Source organism: Paramormyrops kingsleyae, chromosome 13 (genome assembly GCF_048594095.1).
Source record: "Paramormyrops kingsleyae isolate MSU_618 chromosome 13, PKINGS_0.4, whole genome shotgun sequence".
NCBI classification, from domain to species: Eukaryota; Metazoa; Chordata; class Actinopteri; order Osteoglossiformes; family Mormyridae; genus Paramormyrops; species Paramormyrops kingsleyae.
The window spans coordinates 26,056,988-26,076,627 of NC_132809.1; the positions used below are offsets into that span (position 1 = coordinate 26,056,988).

The 19,640-nt window shown below is 43.8% G+C and overlaps 3 protein-coding genes across 7 annotated transcripts; 2 read left to right on the forward strand and 1 right to left on the reverse strand.

The window, feature by feature from the left end:
• The first annotated feature begins 545 nt into the window (after nucleotides 1-545).
• On the forward strand, nucleotides 546-7,938 carry cln6b (CLN6 transmembrane ER protein b). 5 transcript variants are annotated; one of them, XM_072698468.1, is made up of 8 exons: nucleotides 546-848; nucleotides 1,512-1,616; nucleotides 2,651-2,768; nucleotides 3,220-3,318; nucleotides 3,845-4,033; nucleotides 6,076-6,131; nucleotides 6,643-6,765; nucleotides 7,101-7,938. In XM_072698468.1, the coding sequence occupies exons 2-8, from the start codon at nucleotides 1,555-1,557 to the stop codon at nucleotides 7,366-7,368; spliced, it is 915 nt and encodes a 304-aa protein (XP_072554569.1). In that variant the 5' UTR covers nucleotides 546-848; nucleotides 1,512-1,554; the 3' UTR covers nucleotides 7,369-7,938. The 5 variants fall into 5 exon arrangements, with proteins under 5 accessions (XP_072554569.1, XP_072554572.1, XP_072554570.1 ...); XM_072698471.1 differs by lacking the exon at nucleotides 546-848 and adding an exon at nucleotides 1,069-1,082; XM_072698469.1 differs by lacking the exon at nucleotides 546-848 and adding an exon at nucleotides 1,117-1,269.
• A 2,627-nt stretch (nucleotides 7,939-10,565) lies between these two features.
• On the forward strand, nucleotides 10,566-13,052 carry calml4b (calmodulin-like 4b). The gene is made up of 5 exons (XM_023796947.2): nucleotides 10,566-10,931; nucleotides 11,014-11,044; nucleotides 11,665-11,805; nucleotides 12,032-12,220; nucleotides 12,597-13,052. Exons 1-5 carry the CDS (start codon nucleotides 10,929-10,931, stop codon nucleotides 12,692-12,694), a joined length of 462 nt encoding a protein of 153 aa, XP_023652715.2. The 5' UTR covers nucleotides 10,566-10,928; the 3' UTR covers nucleotides 12,695-13,052.
• Nucleotides 13,053-14,259: 1,207 nt separating this feature from the next.
• Nucleotides 14,260-16,147, reverse strand: LOC111836037 (relaxin-3 receptor 1-like). Its single transcript, XM_023796946.2, has one exon. It carries the CDS (start codon nucleotides 16,041-16,043, stop codon nucleotides 14,823-14,825), a length of 1,221 nt encoding a protein of 406 aa, XP_023652714.1. The 5' UTR covers nucleotides 16,044-16,147; the 3' UTR covers nucleotides 14,260-14,822.
• Between the last annotated feature and the right edge of the window lie 3,493 nt (nucleotides 16,148-19,640).

The following is a 19,640-nucleotide window of genomic DNA, read 5'->3' on the forward strand; positions in this document are numbered from 1 at the left end:
ACTAAACACCACGTTCGCCCTATGTGGATGTGACAGCTATTCTACTACATGAAAACACAACCCGTATAAACAATTAAGCAATACACTACGCAATACACTGTACCTATATTGGTATTTAACAACCAATGTGGATACGACGTGTATAATCACCAAACTCACATAGCCGTCCTTATAAATTAACATACAGCCTCGTCACTCGGTGTGCCCTGAAATCAAAGAACCAAAGAACGCATAACAAACATTTTAAAGTAACTAAAGGTAAAATGATGGGTTAATTCATCCTCTACAGTAATACAGTTCATACTAACAATATTCTTCGGACAGTCTCATCGATGGGTTCAACATGGGGTGCAAAGTCTTTTTTCCGGACTCATATGCAGACTGCCAATTATCGACTTTATTAGTTCAGGTCAGTGCAGTCCAGTGCAGTCCAGCCCAAACCAGGCATCGCCCTTCCCTTTCTGTCACCCTAAGCATGACAGCGGTGAGTGTGCAAACTGCTTATCGGTCCGTCTGGAAAAAGAGCTCGAACAAAAGGATCCCATCTAATTAGCTCAGTATTTGTTACCGTTGAATAAAAACGTCAAGAGATTATTCATGTAAAAAGTGTCACGTTACATTAAAGGGAATATTTTAAACCCAGTTTATCAGTTGCAGTGATAAATTATTTATATGGCATTGCCCTAAGATCACTTAAACGGTACTTCCTTTAAAACTGCAGGAACACTGGCGCAGAGTCTACCGCTTAATTTGAAGTGCATTTTATGATTTATTTCACGATTAAGAGGAAATCACTGTTATGAATGATTTCCCAGCAGACCCATTTCCTCAACGACAATAATCTAGAGGTAACTGCTTTTGCCTTTGATTTTTTTCTCTCACTCATACCGTGTTTATTTCCATACGAAGTGCCCTGTCTGTAAGTTTTGGAAACGGGCCGTCACGAAGGATCACGATTGTCCACATGCCGATGGAAAGTCTTTGGTTGTATTACGTCTATCTGGACGAGCAGTTTCACTTATTCATGAAAGATAACTCGCCCGTTCATTACCTCGACCCAGTTCCTCGCCGTCAGATTAAAGGTCTTTGTTTATCCTTATGTCTTGTCTGTATAGATCTAAGCATTAGGGCTCTTTTTCGTGCAAAGATTGCAAAGAAAAAGAAGGGAGGGGGGTTCGGCCGGGACGCAGTAAGTACTGGGAAAAGCCCGCTGCTCGTGCGCACATGGGAGCGCCGGTGCTGCGGCGATTCGTAGCAGGATCATCGGAGGTAATGCAGCCGAGATAGTGTCGGGTTTTTGAACGGATAGCATCGGATCCACCATTTAAAAGCATGTCCAATTTAGCAGAGACGAAACGCCTGATGTGTTAATGCGGAGATCGTTGTCGCTACATTGTAACATGGTGTTTAAAACAGCAGTAAGGACGAAAGGGTCCCGTTGGGGAGTGCCGAGGTTACCCATCTCGAGAGAAGTTGGCGATCCGGATTGACTTTGTATTTTTATGTTTTAGGTCCAGCCATCAGCGGGGTTTGTGAGTCCGACGCGGCGGCTGGATGGACGCCCCGATGCGTAAACGGCGCAACTCCGCGGGCCAGGCGTCCGGCTTCCTCCCGGGGTTTGACCAGTTATTCTCACTTGAATGCTTGAATAATTAAAATAAGAGTTTCATAAGGAACACAGTGAATCATTTCCTACGATCCTGCCATGACTCGGCTAAACCATTGAGAAGAATGTGCCGTTCCGAAATGTACGTGAGAAATATTAATGCCGGTATAATTAGTGAAGATTTTTTTTATTGGATACTTAGTGGATACTAGGAATTATCGTCAAGATTGTGGGTGCTGATATAATGAATTGCTTTCCAAACATCCACAATTAGACTTTAAGTGGCTAAACCACTTTTTGAGAAGTACTGCATTACAGTACAAAAGGAAAGTAAACGGTACTGTACAGTTATGCTGTCCATGCAAAAAGAGGAGTGTTTTAAGCCACCTAATATTTTAAAAATAAATATAACTTTTTAGATAACGTTAAGAAAACATTTAGAAAATGTCTTTGAGTCTGTCTAGGTCCATTATATATTTATCATTCGACATGATAAATATAATGAGTATAAAACCTTTTTGACTTGGATTGGCTAAGTTCAGCTCCAGTTCTTCACACAGTGGCCATGTTTTTCAATCTACAGTTTCCTGCACATCGTTGGGTGTCGGGCTGTGTGGTGGATCGTCCACCGCGAAAGCCAGTGGGTCACGGTGTCATATAGCCGAAACGTACATTTTTAGCACAGAGATACGTGTCACCGTGTTTCAAGGTGCCTGGGTCACGTTCATCCCCGCAGACGGCGTCCAGCTTCTGCTCACTCGGGAAAGTCGCTCCTGCTGTGAGCTGTGTGGATGTTTTGCTCGGTGGCGATTCAGCGCGCGCCGCACCGGGGGTCAGAGTTCATTCACGCTTATTTTATTTATGCAGACAGGATGATCTTGTTCCTTAAGGGCAGCGCCCTCGGCTCGTGGGTTTCTTCACACCTCCAGGGTTGTGGATTCGAATCTCACCCTTTCTGCATGTGGAGTTGCAACCTTGTGCTGGATTGGATGGATGGATTGTTATTTATCTGTGTTAAGTGGAACGTTTGTGTCTACTTCACAGCCGAATTGGGTCCCGGGAATCTGAGAGTTTGCAGAAGAAACAGCAGTTCCACCTGGATCTCTGGTTCTACTTCACAGTACAGAACTGGATCCTAGACTTTGGGAGACCCATCGCCATGGTGAGTGTTCTGTCGCTGTGTAAGGCTTTGTGATGGATAATGAACAGCATTATTGAACCCCATAATATAGGGCAATGTTTCCCAATCTGGTCATTGGGGACCATATTTTTGCTCTACTGGGAGCTGGGAGGGAGCAAAAATGTGGATCATTTGTCGGTCCCTGAGACTGGGTTGGGAAACACTGACATAGGGATTTCAAAAATGCTATAGCATTTACAGATAACGTCAAACCATTACTGTTATTACCAAACAGACCTTGACATCCCTGTGGTGGTAATAACCCTTTAAGTTCATGTTTGTTTGAATGTGCGTGTTGGTCACAGCCTCATTTTCGTGCTGTCAGTCCGACTGTGGGTCATTTATCTGAACCCTCGGACAAGTGTACCAATTTAACCGCTGTGCCGTGAGACGTGACCCCCCCCTCACCTCCCCCCCCCCCCCCCCCCCCCAGCTGGTCTTCCCGCTTGAGTGGTTCCCCCTGAACAAGCCCAGCGCTGGCGATTACTTCCACATGGCTTACAACGTCATCACGCCCTTCCTGCTTCTGAAGGTAACAGCAGAACACCGCGTGCCGCTTCCTGAGGGCACGGTCCTGAACACCCCCGCGTCTCCATACCATAACTTTACCATTCGCTTTCTAAGCTGACGCAGCCCCTGCATGTCGTTTGGCCTGTAACACTGGATAGTATAACGCTTGACAGCCTGAAAGTTTAATGAGTGCATTCAGGCACAGGCAGACGAGCTCTTTACATCCCCCCATGTTTACGGCTGACCTTCCAGCCCTGCAATTTGCAACACTGGCCACTAAATCGAGATGCATGGAAACTCTGCGAGGATGAGGAGCCAACCAGCGTCCAGTGTGCTGCTGTCACATGCAGGGGCCGCTTTGTTGTTTCTGGGGCCCCACATAAAAAGTCACTCTGGGGCCCCACTCAGATGTTTCAAAAACCCAGCGAGTAGAGTCCTACGATTATAGCTAACTAGCTGGTTAGCAGAACATGCTGCTTTAGCTTCTAGTTACTGTTTGTGGCAAACAGGGAGCCTCCAGAACCTCAGGCTGTGTGTACCCATCTCAGCTTATAGAGCGCAGTTCCAAGACCCTCCCCCGCTCGGCGGTGTACCTCTGCATCATCACCTTCGTCATGGGAGCCAGCATCCATCTGGTGGGCGACTCTGTCAACCACCGGCTGGTGCTAAGTGGCTACCAGTTGCACCTCTCCGTCCGGGAGAACCCCATCATCAAGAACCTGCAGCCGGCCTCTCTGGTAATCCGCCCACTAGAGTGAGAGTAGACTCGCCATTAACTGGAGTGTGTAGGAAATCTTTGAATGTTTTCAAATGAGTTGTATAAGCTCAGGCTTTGCAAGTATAAACTTCAGACGTCTAGGTTGTGTTTTTGTCCGTTGGTCATTGCAGGATGACATGTGAGAGTCTGAGGGTTGGGTGCACTCCTGTGTTACTGAACTCCCCTGCTGCACTAGTCATTATTAATCATTGCATTTTAACTGGAGCACCATCCTCAAGGGTACAACAGCAGGGCCTCTTACGGGATCGGCTTCGATGGGATTATGAGTACTTAACAGTTCCACAATGAGACTGTATTCTTCCTAAATACAGCATCAGTGCTGATCTCATTCCTGACAGGAAGCCCTTAATCAGTGAGTCAAGATGATTGGCTTTCAAACTTCATACTGCACTGTAAACTGCAGAGGCCTTAATTACAATTAAAGTCAACAGAAAATGTGTTTTGTTTTTTACGGACAGGGGAGGTTAGAGTGTTACAGTAGATATGAGTCTTATACAAGTAAATAAAAGGACTGAACTTGACCTGTCACGGTAATTATGTTACTGACTTATCGCACAATGTATGGACGACCTCAATAATTTTTTCTGACCTCGATATTGGCAAATTGAATGTTCCCAACGTTTCTGCCCTCGTCTGCTGTGTCGCAGGCGTGATTCATACGTAGCACACAGCTGGGCTGGACTGTCCTCAGTCCTGATCGATCACACTTTCAGCACCAACACACCAGGCAAAGCTGCTCTTAAATGTCATGTTTATGACCTGGGGTATGCATGTTATAAGAATAAATAATAATTTTACTAAAACTAACCATACGTTATGTACTCACAGTACGCAAGGCAGGGTTAGAATCATTAACGAAAACATTAACTGAAATAAAATAAGATACGGAAATAAAATAAAAAGTACAGCTAAGTGACATCTATAAATATTGGTTCTGAAATCAACTGAGATAAAATATAAACATATATCACATACTTCCCATTACCTTTTCAAAATGCTATATAACAAATGTGAAGATTTGTTTATCTTTGCGACTCTCGTGCAGTGAACTAAAACCATAGAAAGAGGCAACAGCACCACACTGTGACATGTAGTAACCAGCAAAGTCCTACAACTTTCCGTCTATCCCTAGAAGTAAAATATATAACAACTAAATAGATTCACATCTTTAAAATGAAAACTAATGAACCCACACCTGAAACTAATCTAGATTTCAAATGAAATTAAATAAATTACAGATCAAAACAATAACAAGTGATGCAAAAACATACACAGGTATGTAGCGTTGCAGTGTAATTGCAATTTATCTTAAGTTGTAGCCATTTAAGAGTCTTTATAATCCTTTAGCAAGGAATCTTCAAATCTGCTAGCTATTTTTGTTGCCATTCTAATCAGAGGGCAGAAAAAGTGTCTATATACAAACTTTAGTCCGATGTCTTTCGGACTTCCTGTTATTTGTCCCCTGGGCGATAAATGATCCAGGTTCATTTGCGTCACCGAGCAGAGCCTCTGCAAATCTGGAGGAACAAATGACTCTCTATACCCCTGTCCCAAAATGTTGAATGTATAATATGATTTTTGTTAAGAGCCCGAGAGCCTTTTATCTTTATTTTTAGTTGTGTATTTATGTTTTATTTATTAAGGATATTTAATTTTGTTTGACATTTCAATTTATACTTAAGAATTAAAAGCACATTGCTCTTTGAAAGGATGTTCTTGCATTATAATGCTGTTATATTGTCATTATATCAGTGCCATAATATGATCTTAAAATGGCAATAATATCATTTATCACAGTTATTTCTGGGACGAGATATCGTCCAACAGGAGTAGTTATCGTTACAGGCCTAGACTGACCCACTGGGGCTGGTGTGGGGGGTTAGAGATGACAGTGGTCACTCATCCACTGACTCTCATTGGACAGATAATGAATGAGAGAGAAATGACTCCCCCCTAGAGTTGGTGCGATCCGCTGCCTGATGCTCCCTTTCTGTCCCACAGATCGACTCATTTGAGCTTCTTTACTATTATGACGAGAACCTCGGCCATTCGATGTGGTAAGCTGGGGCCGCCCCGGCCTTCTATGGGAAACTGTGAAATCTCACTGCTGTCCACTGGAGTCTTTCCATTGCACTTTGTTTAAAATTTCACTGCTTTTCTCACTGGTGGTGAAGGTAGTCAGACTGGTACCTCCTTGTGGTGTGTGCGTACGGGGGCTGGGGGCCAAGGGGGGGGCGGTGTGTGGCTCAGCAGGTTAGGCTTCCCTGACTGATCAGAGGGTCGCTGGTTTGAATCCTGTGTTTGACAGAATAGTCACATCTCCGCTGAGCCCTTAACCCCTGAAAAATGCTGCTGGGGAGGCGGATAAATGACTCACCCTGCGCTCAGACCCCAAGCTTCACTATATATGTGTTTGTCTTTAAAAAGAATAAGATAGGATATGGAAAAAGTAACACATTTCAATGTGCCCATTCTTGTACAAATAGCAAATAAAACTTCATTTCATTGTACTTTTCTAATCATCCAGCGGGGGTAAAATGTCCTCTTTTATCCCCCCCGACTCTGCAGGTACATTCCCTTCTTCATCATCCTCTACGTTTACTTCACGGGCTGCTTCACAAACGTCCGGGAGGGGGGGAGGACACCGCTGTCCTCCTGGCTCTTGTTGGGACCCAGCGCGCTCTACTATTGGTTAGTCTTTTTTGGCCCCGCCCATTACATGTTTTCCCTGGGCAGGGATTGGGGAGTAGTCAGCAGGTGGTATGAGCTCAGCGTTTCTCATGCTTGATTGTCCTTTGCATCCATGAGTGACACCAATATAAGTTCTGTTGTTGTTGTTGTTGTTGTTGTTGTTGTTGTCCTCCATTAAATAATCGGAGGAGAGCTGCTTTCCTCGATCTCTCCTGGCTTGTTTTGACCTCCTGCTGTGTCCTCCTGCACTGAGCTGTACCCAACAGCGGTTGATGTTTGTATCATGAGTATGGGAAAGATGTAGGTGACCTCCCCCATTTGTGGTGTCCCCGCAGGTACCTGGTGACCGAAGGCCAGATCTTCATCCTCTTCATCTTCACCTTCTTCGCCATGCAGGCCACGGTCATGCACCAGAAGCAGAAGGGCCTGGTTCCGGACAGTAACGGGCTCTTCCTGTTCTACAGCTTCGGCCTGGCTCTGCTGCTGGTCAGCGTCTGGGTGGCATGCCTCTGGAACGACGATGTCCTGCGCAGGCGCTACCCCGGCATCATCTACGTGCCCGAGCCCTGGTCCTTCTACACCCTGCATGTTAAGGGCCGCTAGCTAATCACAGGCTGCCACTGGGTGGCGCTCTTGCAGGAAATGGTGTTCTGGAGCCGACCAATCTGAAACCCCAAAGCTGTTATAGGATGTTTTTTTTTTTTTACCTAATTTTCACCCCGTTTCCACATCTGCTTGGGGTAGCAGTGGTCAAGCAAACTGACTGGTGGGCACAAAGGTATGGTATCTACTCTAAGTTCCTCCTCCACGTTGCTGGGGTGCACTGGCAGGGTTGATTTCCTGTACACCTCCCCCACATTAAGGCAATGTGACACTGAGGGGACAGTAAATATACTTACATAGTTACTTATTCCAATAGTCTTAGGAGAGGTTTTTTAGAAGCTTATATATTTTAACGAAGTGTTATGTATGACTGTTACTAACAGTGATATTGTGTTATAAACTCCAGCTTAATCTACTTGCACGATGAACTGACATGAGAGATGAATGTGAGTTAATTTCTCTAATTACATGTGGCCTTTTGAAAGATCAACTTCACTGAATGAATTTTGTTGTCATTTACTGCATATTTCAGGTGTTTTATTTTTTAAATACACAAGCCTTGTTTCTTAACTGGGCAGCTTACTTGATTACTTTCTGTTTTCGGGTTGTTTCGTAAATCATCTCCCTCCTTTAACACACACATTGGTTATACGTCTGCATGTATCGATGTTTTATTACCGTGGAGTGAGACATCTCAAGAGGACGATACTTCTGGCCAGAGAACAGTACTTCACAGTACTTTGCAGTACTTGTCTGAAGAGGAAAGTACTTCCCAAAGAGATTTGAGTCCATGACCATCACAGCCAGTTCTGAGTTGCCTCTGTGTGTTTGGTATTACAGTATCTACACACTTAATTATAGATTCAGCTTCAGACTGATTCAGATTTGGATTTTGGTCAACCAGCCTTGAAGTCCGCATGCCAAGTTAATGAAATGAAACTTTATTTGCCATTTATACAATTACTGGAACACTGGTGCACTGGAATGTGTTCGTTTTCATATTTCCCATCATGCTCTGCGTTTTAAGGCACATATATAGGTGAGAGTGAAGCTTGGGGTCTGAGGGTCTCAGTCATTTATCTGGTGCCTGGAGCGTTTTTATGGTTTTGACATTAGATGAATATCTGGTTATGAACGAGTCAACCTGAGCTATTGATGCTTTGCAGTGAAAAGGTGCATCTTTCCTTCAATGTTATCATCTCGTTCCATCTAACATGGGGTTCACTTTTCTGTCTTTCAATAAGACCAATGTGTGGGCCAGGCTGCACATCCACATGTGCCCTACAGATGGCGCTGTGTCGTCACAGAGACCCCGAAGGCTTGGCGAGGCTTTTGGTGGAACCTCGCTTGATCTCCTTACGTAAAGAGCCACATGAATGTAGCATTGGGGACGCCAGCGACCCCTACAGCTTTCAGGGTTATCAGTCAGCCCAGCGAGCATGGCAGTGAAACTGTGCAGGGACTAAGGACATGTACACTGGCACGGGGGCTAAGGTAACATAGCCATGCGGCAGGACTGACAAGCGGCGACCCTGGGGGCCTGTAAGGCGACACCCGACCTCATTTCCCAGCCATGTCCTCCTGCTTTGATAGCCGCTGCTGCGATCTGATTGGCAACCAGTCTGATTAGGCAGGTAGACTCATCGCTCCATTAATATGCAGTGAGCTGGACAACTCATTTTTATTTAAACCGAATTTTATCCAAAGTGGTGAATGTTTATTTTTTTGGGGAAAGCAGAGACAACCAGTCGCTGGAACCTTTGGGGAATAAGTGTCTCGTCCAGGGTTCCAAAAGTGGCGTCAATCTGCAGACCCTGGGACTGCAGTGTTTATAATGGGATGCGTCTCATTGATACTTAATTCAGAAATACCAGGGCTCAGCTGGAGAGCATGTTAATGGAATGTGATGATAATTATCATAGTAAATATAATCACAATCATAGTCATCATTTTACATCCCGCTTCTAAATGGTTTGATCCCACTGCTAGCCATCTCACCTGCATTCAAACCCTAAATCCATACAGGTGTCCTGCAAACCAGTCAGCCTCGAGGAGGTGACTGCAGTTCCTGTCCCTGCGTTACACCCGATTCACCATGACGGCTGTGTCACATGTCCCTAAACCTGTTAGGGGGAGATCTGTGGAGACTAGGGTTCAGCTGAGGCTGTCCCAACAGGATCCCAACCTTACGAGTGCTGGTATTGTGGAAGTCTGCCAACACTGCTTAAAGCGACAGCGGATTACCCTCTTAAGAAGTGCTGAGGTAAATACGAAGTCCAACGTTTCCGGGCTTCTACTGACATCTGCTGGCCATTTTTATACCGCCTGCAAACGCTCAGTGCTACGCCCCCTCATGTATGTGGATGTGGATGTATCATCATTCCTGTGCCGGACGGGGTCTCTCATCCGATCTGTCATGAAAGGAACAACCATTTGAGCTCGCACATTTGCTGTACTTCCCATAAAAATTTCACTTAATGGCAAGCACTGAGGCTGGCAATCACCATTTTGGTTTGGTATAGTCTTGCCATTTCAGAATAAAGAATTAAAGGAAATCGTACATCACAAAGAAACTACATCAATGAAGCCTGATATAAATAACTGCATCAATATACTGCATTGATTATTTTATTTTTGTGAACCTTTTATTTTAGACTACATGTTCCAATGAATAAATAGTTAATACGGGCATTTTTAATCAGCTCAGTTGCTGGGGAATGTTATATAATGCATTACTTATTTTCCTTTGAACATGAACTGCCTTTTGATAGCTTTGCGATTGCTAGAGGACTGCATTGAGTCTTATGACGTGAGTTTACTGTCATCCCATCCGTATAAATATACAATGTACAGTGGGGACGTGGACCTATGTCGAGGGGCGCCGTAAGGAGGGTGTACGATTCCAGTGGCTCCTGAGTGACAGGGGGCCTAAAAAACTTGGAAAATAACTGGACTGGGTGACCCAAAATGATATGCCTTCATGGGCCCAAAATCTCTAGCAACGCCCCCACCTATAGGGACTACAGTGCGACAAACATACAAGAGGTTACGAAGCTTCAAGCACAGTGCAATAAGACGTGGTCATTTAATAAACGGCAATGCAATAAATACATGTGCTATGAATTAAATTACATGTAAGAGGGCCGGCATAGGCAGTACAATACGAAAAATATATATTAATGTATTATAGTACTATAGGGGGAAATGGGGTGTAGTGAACCTAACACTGTCCAATTTCTTTTTGGTCGCTAAAATAGATAAAAGCGTTATAATAACAAGTTGCGTGATTTTATTTTGTTTAATTTTCACCTGTACGAGGAGCTCGATTGATTTAATGATTGGGTAAAGTCTGAAAAGGAAGCTACATCGCGGGCCATTTGAGCGGCGGCCAGCGACAGCGGATTATGTGACCGCTGGTGTCATGTGCGTGAGCGGCCATAGAGACGCAGTATTCATTACTCATACAGATCAGTGGACTTTGGAGCCCGGACAATAACGGCAGGTAAGGGAAGGGTGCGCGATTCCGGCTGGCTGTCAGCGAGAGCGGAGCACGGAGCGGAATGGTAAGCGCTCCATTCGGTCCGGTACAGTTCGGTTGCATAACTGCGTTTCGTGCGATAATTATTTTAATTCTTTTTTTTTCAGGCAAAATTCCTCACGCAAGATCAAATACATGGTAAAAGATTTGCAAATTATACGATTACATTACAAATATTGTCAATAACTATGCTGTTTTTTAAATTTTAATACAGAAAATATTATTTGTTTAAATTAATTAGATAGGGTAACGATATATGCTCATTATTCATTTGATTTTCTGGGAAGTACATAAAGTGTGGGTATAAAATGAAGTCAGTCTCGTTTAGTTTTATTACAATATTTTACAGCAGGGGGTGGGTCAATGTGTTATCTGAAAGTCATTCTAGGTCCACGGTATGTTTGAGAAACAGGGCGCCATTTAACTCGCTAGCGCCCGTCTTAATTAATAATGCGGGACCAGTAAGGTGAGATTACTGTCATACTCCCGGCTGGTAGCAGATTCGACGCCACCTGTCTTTCATTCACCCGGCCCTTGGGGAAAACGCTCCCGTTATCTAATTAAATTTGAAGAAGGGTGCATCAGGAAAATGTGAAGTCTATAAAATTCTCTGGGTATTCTTTTCGCCAAGAGTATATTTTACTGCTTGTCATGTAAGTATATATATAGGCTATGTTTTACACCTAAAGTAAAATATAGCCTACGTACGTGAAAGACAGTAAAGCGGTCAGAGAAGGGACGTATTTTTTCACTTTCAGAATACAAGGAGTGTTTTTCACTCTATGACAAGAAGCGGAAGGGGAAGATAGAAGCGAAGGACCTGATTACGGTGATGCGCTGCTTGGGAACTAGTCCCACCTTCAGCGAGGTGGAGCGACACCTGCAGATCCACAAGATAGGTACCGGATGCATGATCCGCGGTCACGTGAACTGCGCAAATTAGGACATTACAGGTTTATTAAGGCAGATTCTAGAAGCAAAAAAATAAGTGTTTATGAAATGAATGAACGTTTTAAACGCCTTCCCCTTTTCTCCCATTCATCCGAATTTCAATATAGACGTAATATAGCTAAGATTTACTTTCTCTCTGACTCTCTTCTTTCCCTTGTTCCCTTTCTGGTGCAGATAAGAACGGAGAACTAGATTTTTCAACCTTCCTAACTATGATGCATAGGCAGACTCAGCAAGAAGACCCCAAAAACGAGATTCTGGAGGCCATGCGCATGACAGACAAGCAGAAGAAGGGCTACATCCTGGCTTCTGAGCTGAGGGCCAAGCTCACAGGCCTTGGGGAGAAGCTCACAGACAGGGAGGGTGGGTGTTCCGTCACATGGCTGCTGCTTTCTGTACAGGATCCTCACATTAAAGCAACATGTCTCTCCTTTTAGTGTTTACTCAAGTTTGAATCAATGGGCGCTTTTCCACCACACCAAGTACTGTACCGTATTTTTGGTACGGTACTTTCGGTACTGTCGCCTTCCATTAACTTCTGGTTGAGTGCCAGTACCGAAAGTGCCAAACCTGCTGGGGTACTTCTGTGGTACTTTGTGTTATATACTCTTCTTTCCAATAGAGTACCATTGATTCAGACTGGCCTGCAACCTTCACATGAACTGTCACCAGTATTGGGATGCAGCTCTTGCATTAAGTTCTTTTTACCTGTGTACCCCCTCCCCCCCCCCCACCACAGTGGATGAGCTGTTCCGTGAAGCCAACGTGGGCCCTGATGGCCGTGTGCACTACGAAGAGTTCAGCAAGATGGTCACGCTGCCCCCTGTTGACTACTGAACCAGATGTAACTGGTTCCTGCTGCCTCATGGGACGCTGGCATTGTCTGTCACCCCCTTCCACTAAATAACCCCCCCCCACACACACACACACACACACACACACCAAAAAAACGCTCTCGCAGTTTGAGAGGCCAGGCCATTCACTGCTTATGGCCCATCTCAGCACAGTCCTGCTGTTCATGTATATCCTTAGATGACATGATTATTATTTAGTATAACTTCATAGTAAATAAAATATTTATGTGACCAATAAATAATGTTACGTTACATATTGTTTGTAATCGTTCTATATCTGTAATTTTATTGCTGTTCTGCAGAGTATCTGTCTCCTAATAAACACACCTATACATAAACAATTTTTGATACAGGTTGAGAGCTATGGTTAGTTGTGTAATGTTTCATTAATTTATTTAATAGTTCTGCGTTTCCTGCTCTCGTTCGAAGACAATATTTGCAGTTTGCTGGGTAATGCCATCTAGTGTTTGTTCTTTGTATCGTAGTCGCTCACTCATGGTAGATAATTTTTCACATAGGTGCACGATGCCAAGTGATTATTTACTTCGGTGTTTCCTTCGGTGCCACTATTCGGTGTGCAGTTAGACCTTGAGGAGAGACGGGGAGAACATGTAAACTCTACATACGTATCTCGGGGTTAAGCAACGGTGCCAACCACCTCTCCGTCCCCATTTTTCCGGACCGCATTATCTAATTAGTAAAACGATTCTGCTCGAGGTCTGTTTTCTGTGCAATCAAAAAATGTGACTACTTCATAAATTGTATCCTGCCGTCAAATATAGGCTAATTTGCGTAATTTAGTCACCACTTCACCAGTTTTGCCTTTACAAGAAAATATTTCACCTACTATAATCTTGCGCTCCGGATGATTTTATTTCCTTCTAGTGAGTGAGAGGATCGTTCCAAACCGCCGCGTTTCTCCTGGTTCGGGGAAGAATTGCTGTTATTGTCCTGACCAGTGATCGCAGACTCCTGTCTCCCGCTTTCTTATCCTGTGCCCTTTTCGATTTATTTTTTTAATATAATCCTCTGAGCGTCATCATCGAAAATGTTATGGCACATTGCCTGGCCAAAGAAAAAAAAAAGTCGTCGTTTGAAATTAAATAACTTTGCTCATTTCCTTCAGTTGGTCTGGTCTAAGCTCTGCAGTGTTATGTAGCAATAAAATCAAGTCTGGCTGGCAGCCTGTATACCCGAATCTTCAGAATGACCAGGTTATCCCATCAGTGGATATTTTCTTTCCTAATGGAATGGGTATATTCTAGGACGATAATACCAAGATTCATCGGGCTCTAACAGGTGAAATCGTGCTTCAGTAAACATGTCAACATTGAAACTGTTTGGGATGTGCTTGGAGAAGACTACGGAGTGGTTCGAGTACCCCGTCGTCAATACAAAATCGAAATTAACGCAGATATGGACGAAAATAAACCAGACGAACGCGTGCAGTAATCAAATCTAAAGGCTGTCCAGTTAAATATAATCGTATGCGACTTTATTTTTGGAAAGACAGTGTATTCATTTCGCATTTTAAACGTTAAACTATACTTTAATAATCGACATATGCATCCACGGACAATATTTACATGAATTTATTCAACAGTACACACGTCTCATATACGCAAGGCTGGTACATCACCACGACAAAGTAAATATACAAGGATTTCATCAACAATATTGTTGCGGATATATTACTCACGTAGAATATTTATTATTATTTGTGGACATTTAACCGTGTATGTCAAAACACAAAACCGAAGCACAATCAGCAAAAGTGTTTAAAGTGCTGATAATGAAGAGAACCTGCATGCGTAAATATTGTAGCACGTGGCGAAAGCACGTTTCCTATGTTTCGCTGTTGGGAAAAAACGTACGATTTTACATTAACAAAAGGCATTTTCGTACGTATATATAATGTAAAGCAATGAAATGCAAATCCAACATTTATGGGGACTCATAAACGCAGAACAAACCAAAATGCAAATAAAAGTGGCGCCGTGCATTTTACTCTTCGTTGACGAATAATTTACCATCTTTCACGGATTTCAAAGAAAATAAATAAGAGTTGTTAAATGAAGAAAACTTTATCCACTGGAGAGAGTAGTCGCGCTTTATCTGGACAGCACGGCGCTGGAGGACGGCAGCAAGTCACACTGCCTGTTTGCACAGCGCCCGGCGTCCAGCGCATTGAGCGGAATCACCACCTGTGTCTCGTCCTGCTCCGCTTTTAAGGTGGCAGAAAATGGGTGTATCTGGCAGCTGTTAGAAATAGCGGGTGATGAAATCCGCCAGAAGAGATCCTTCAACATCTTCCTGAACTCCCTCCTCATGAGACAGTAGAGGACTGGATTTAAGCAGCTGTTGGCATGTGCGAGGCACACAGTCACGGGGAACACGTAAGTATGGATCATGTAGTATGTTCTGTCCCAGTAGACCACGTTGAATTTGACCAAGACGCCCCAGAAAGTGATGGCGTGGTTTGGCATCCAGCAAAGGAAAAAGGAAAGAACAACGGTGGTGACTGATCTGGTGACCCTAGATGTCCGCCTCGGGTGGTTGTTGTTCATGGCGCGCTGGCTGATGAAGCGCAGAAGCAGTAGGTAGCAAACAGAAACGATTAACATGGGCAAAACAAAGGCGATTAGGATCTTCTGAAGGTGATAAAGTGCTAGCCAGTGCTGGCCATCGGGGAATTTCAATAGGCACAGTTTTTCACCGGCTACGTTTGTCACAGTGGAGAAGATAGACGTTGGTGCCGTGGCCAGAGTCGCGCAGAGCCACATGAGTGCGCTGACCCACCTGACCGATCGGAAAGACCGGGGCGTCCGGTTCTTCAGGGCTGAAGCCACGGACCAGTAGCGGGTCACGCTCATCGCAGTGAGGAAGAAGACGCTGGCGTACATATTCATCACCGTGACCGACAGGATTATTTTGCACATCGCGTTTCCAAAGGGCCAGCTGAAATCCAATGCAGTGTCCACCGCCCAAAATGGCAAGGTCAGCACAAACTGGAAGTCTGTCACCGCCAGGTTGAGGATGAAAAAGTTTATGGTTGATTTCTTCCTCACCTGTCTCACCTTCATTAAGAAGAAGACCAGCAAGTTCCCCACTAAGCCTACGGCGCATACTACAGAGTACACGATGGAGATCAGGATCCGGAGAACCGGGCTCCCGTCGGCAGTCACGTCTATGTCCTCCAGGCTGCTGAACCTGTCCTGGTACATCAGGGACCGGTTAAACGTGCCGCTTTGGTTGAAAGTATCACCCATCTTTTCTGCTGCGTACGCGATTTCAGGTGCTCTGATCAGCACCAATTTGTTTAATGATTGCATATCAAGTTACTTTAGACAGATCTATAGTTTTACAAAGCGCGATTTAAATTTGTACCGCGTCCTCGTTAATTTCTGGGAGCTGTGCATTTCCACGTTCTTCTAAGTTCGCCACCCTATGGCTGGGACGCTGCCACCGCTGTACTAGATGAGCGCATTCGGGGCGCCGGCCCCCGGAACGCCTCTGATTGGCCGAAACCCCTTTGATTGACAGGCGCCCAGCAAGCGCAACCACGGGGCGCAAAGAAAGACGGGAGTCCTGGTGTAACCTCAGGCTCTTCATTGTGTCTGTCAAATATCGGAAAATATCGAAACAATCCTCTCGTGTGATGAGAAATTTTTTAATAGTTTTTGGGAACTGCGTGCTACCTAACGCATGTATGCATTGAGGTTAAATTTAAACCGACCATTCCCTAATGTCAATTTGTGGTAAGTATTTGCCTTAGATCAGTTCTTTATTAAATATTGAACTGATGTTTCCTTCGATATTGTAATAACTCCATGCGTAAACGGAAACCTGGCGTTTAAATGTTAATCATGTCACAACGGAGGAACGGCCCAAAAGGCGACAGACCACCATTAGTAATCAGTGCCATTTTAACGAGCATCTGGAAACATTAAATATATGAATGTGAGTTAATCAGGAAGGATGAATGATGCGGGATTCCCCACTGGAGGGCGCCCGAGTTGAACAGATCCATCGTAGCCTCAAAGAATCTCACAGGGTTGCATGTAGTTTGAGTTCTGTTGTAGACCTGCAATGCATTTTCAGCTACAAATATTATTTATAAATCATCAGTTATTTTTTCCTCACGGGTACAATAATTCTGTTACATCTAACACAACTGATACGATAAAGCAGTAATTACACAGAGCGGCGAAGAGCCCCTCCCCGAACAGCTGGCGTGTTGCGGGGCCCTGTCCTTATGACGGGTTATTGAAACAGTATCATCGTATAAACTGGTATAAAATACTACAAACACCACCCAGTATAACACAGAATAGTTCTGAGACTGTATTTATGTTTAGGAGGTGGACCTAATTACCTACCTGCCAACTGCACATATACTCAGGGCCGTGCAGAGACGTTTAAAGGGGCGGGTGCTCAAAGTTAAAAAAGATAGAACAGGCTGAATAACAACAACTCACATTCATGACGAATCTAATATGGAATTATGTGGATATCCATATTAGATCGTTTTTAGTGAAATAAAAGCCCTCCAGAAAAGAAGGGAAAAGTCCTGTAACTTACTTTAAAACAAAACATGTTCCCTAAAACGGTGGACAGAGCTACAGACCCCCTTGTAACACCCTTACCCAGTTAGCTAGCAGTTAATGACCACCACTGCTTGTGCAGTTCATAAAAGGACAGGTAATGTTTGTCGCGCTGTTGCACAAACAGCACGCTCATTTATTTCAATTCATTTGTTTTTATAGACTATAGTGTGCGCTGTACACCCTATTTACTGTTTTGTTGCAGTCTGCACCTTCCAATTAATTTGCCTGCTTCTCCTCCATCTCCGCACCACCCAGACTGCAGAAAATGCGCGTGCACTTTGCGAGCTCGTACCCGGCTCTTAACGAGCGCGCTCTGCCCTCAAGGGCGAGCATTGGTTAATGGCAGTCATGTGACTGATGCAAGCCAGATCCTTTTATTTAGCAAAATTGAGATTAATAGTTACATTTTATTGTTGAGGGGCAAAGACAGGGCTCCATACGCACATACACATTAAAAAAAAAAAAACAAAAAACAACAACAACAACAAAAAACCCAAGAAAAGGGCACTTGAGGCATCCTGGAGGAAAGGGGCGGGTGCTCAATCACCCTCCGCCCCCCCCTCTGCACGTGCCTGCATATACTGTACATGTACTACTCAGCTAATCCGAATTCCTCCATTCAACCTCAGTTAGCCGGCGAAGGGAGGATGACACTCTATTGTTAATCACTGCCATCTCCAAGGGCGTAACTTTGGCTGGAACATTGGGGGGGTCGAGATCTCCACCCATTACAGGGGAAGCATGATTATTGGGGGGGGTTATATTGGCTGGATCTGATTATTGTCATGACCCCCCTAACCCGCCTGGAAATTACGCCCACTGCCATCTCCCTCTTCACCATCTCTCCTGTCTCGCGACTGTCTCCGTTCTTAGCAGTGCATTTTGTTCCTTCCTCAGGATTTATTCTCACCAAGAATCTTTAGAGAACATGAAAGAAATGGGGAAAACGTTCAATGAATTGGCTAATCAATATTTTGACAACTATTTACAGATTTTTGTATTACTTGTGTATTATATTGCAGTAACACTTTCTAAAGTCAGTATTTTTTTTTAGTAGTTTAAATTTGAAAAATTTACATTACATGCACAGCAGCCATTCAGCCTCAGTCACCAAACCATGGGTTCATGGGAACTTCATGGGATCATAGTTTGATTATTTGAGCATCTACTGTAACATTACCCTCGAATGGTAATTTCACCCAGAACTCTGCTGCTCCCCCATTTCAATAAAGTTAAATTGAATTTCACAGATACTCTTTAATTTCAGAAGATGAAAATTCATAGGCAGTTATAGCTCAGAGGAAGCGAAAAATTATTTTATTTGTGATTAAGGTAGACTAACCACTAAACGTGCACATTTGACTCTACAATACTATTGGTATGCAACGGAGTTCATGGTTGACTCAATGATTGCAAGGCGCCCTGGAGGGCATTTTCTATACATGATTTACCGGTTTAGCAGGATTAAATTATTGGCGATTTACCATGATCCTAGATCCTTGTTGGATGTATCGTTATAGCAACAAATCATAAACCTCAAACTTGCACGGGGGCAGGTTTGTTCTGTGTATTAGCTCGCACACTTAACTAGTTTCTGTACATGGGAATCCGTTCAGCCATGGCCTCACCATTCGTAGATGAGTGAGAGATTGCAATCGGTGCACAGATAATAAGAAGAGAATTTCAAGTCGAGAGAGTTTTGCGTGATCGTCCGTATGATCATCTTTTTGAGAGATATAGCCTCAGCTGAGAGGGAATTTTATATATCAGAAATTTATTAGCTTCTTATATTAGGAGCTAAACTTGGAGAAGTCGTGCTTCGCAACCACACAAAGTGTGTGCTTTGCCCTGAGGGTTCTTGCAAGCGGCAGTTTGACAAAGAATTCAAAAAGTCTACTTGGCCCTGAAACACTTCTTCTGAGTTTGTATTGTTTTTCCTGGACACCTATGTGTGCATAAATTTAAAGAGTCCTTTTATGCACTTGCAGGTAATATATAGGCGAAAGCCCAAGTTTCTTTAAAGAACTTTAAAATCAGACTAATATTCTCATTTTGGAAGAGCTGCCAGAGACAGAATCGTGGCCCAATATTTTCAATAATGAAGACACAATCATTCATTTGTTCTTGTTTACTACTCAACACTCTAATGTCAGACTGCAAGGGGGAGAGAATGATTAATAAATACAGATAATGAGAAAGAGAGAGAGATTGATTCTTTACCATTTGTTTCTGAAATAGTTGTATCTGCAACTTGATTTTGGTTTTCCTCAGTTCCTCTAGCTCCCTGTCCTGCTGTATTTCTCACATTTTAAATGTTCTATA

What these genes read in the sequence shown, in the direction of transcription:
- LOC111836037 (XM_023796946.2), bottom strand. Translation starts at nt 16,043, where the DNA reads ATGCAATCATTAAACAAATTGGTGCTGATCAGAGCACCTGAAATCGCG.
- cln6b (XM_072698468.1), top strand. Translation starts at nt 1,555, where the DNA reads ATGGACGCCCCGATGCGTAAACGGCGCAACTCCGCGGGCCAGGCGTCC. An exon ending in ACCTGCAGCCGGCCTCTCTG is followed by an intron (nt 4,034 to 6,075) that starts GTAATCCGCCCA and finishes TCTGTCCCACAG; the next exon opens with ATCGACTCATTTGAGCTTCT. An exon ending in AACCTCGGCCATTCGATGTG is followed by an intron (nt 6,132 to 6,642) that starts GTAAGCTGGGGC and finishes CCGACTCTGCAG; the next exon opens with GTACATTCCCTTCTTCATCA.
- calml4b (XM_023796947.2), top strand. An exon ending in CACGCAAGATCAAATACATG is followed by an intron (nt 11,045 to 11,664) that starts GTAAAAGATTTG and finishes TTTCACTTTCAG; the next exon opens with AATACAAGGAGTGTTTTTCA. An exon ending in CCTGCAGATCCACAAGATAG is followed by an intron (nt 11,806 to 12,031) that starts GTACCGGATGCA and finishes TTTCTGGTGCAG; the next exon opens with ATAAGAACGGAGAACTAGAT.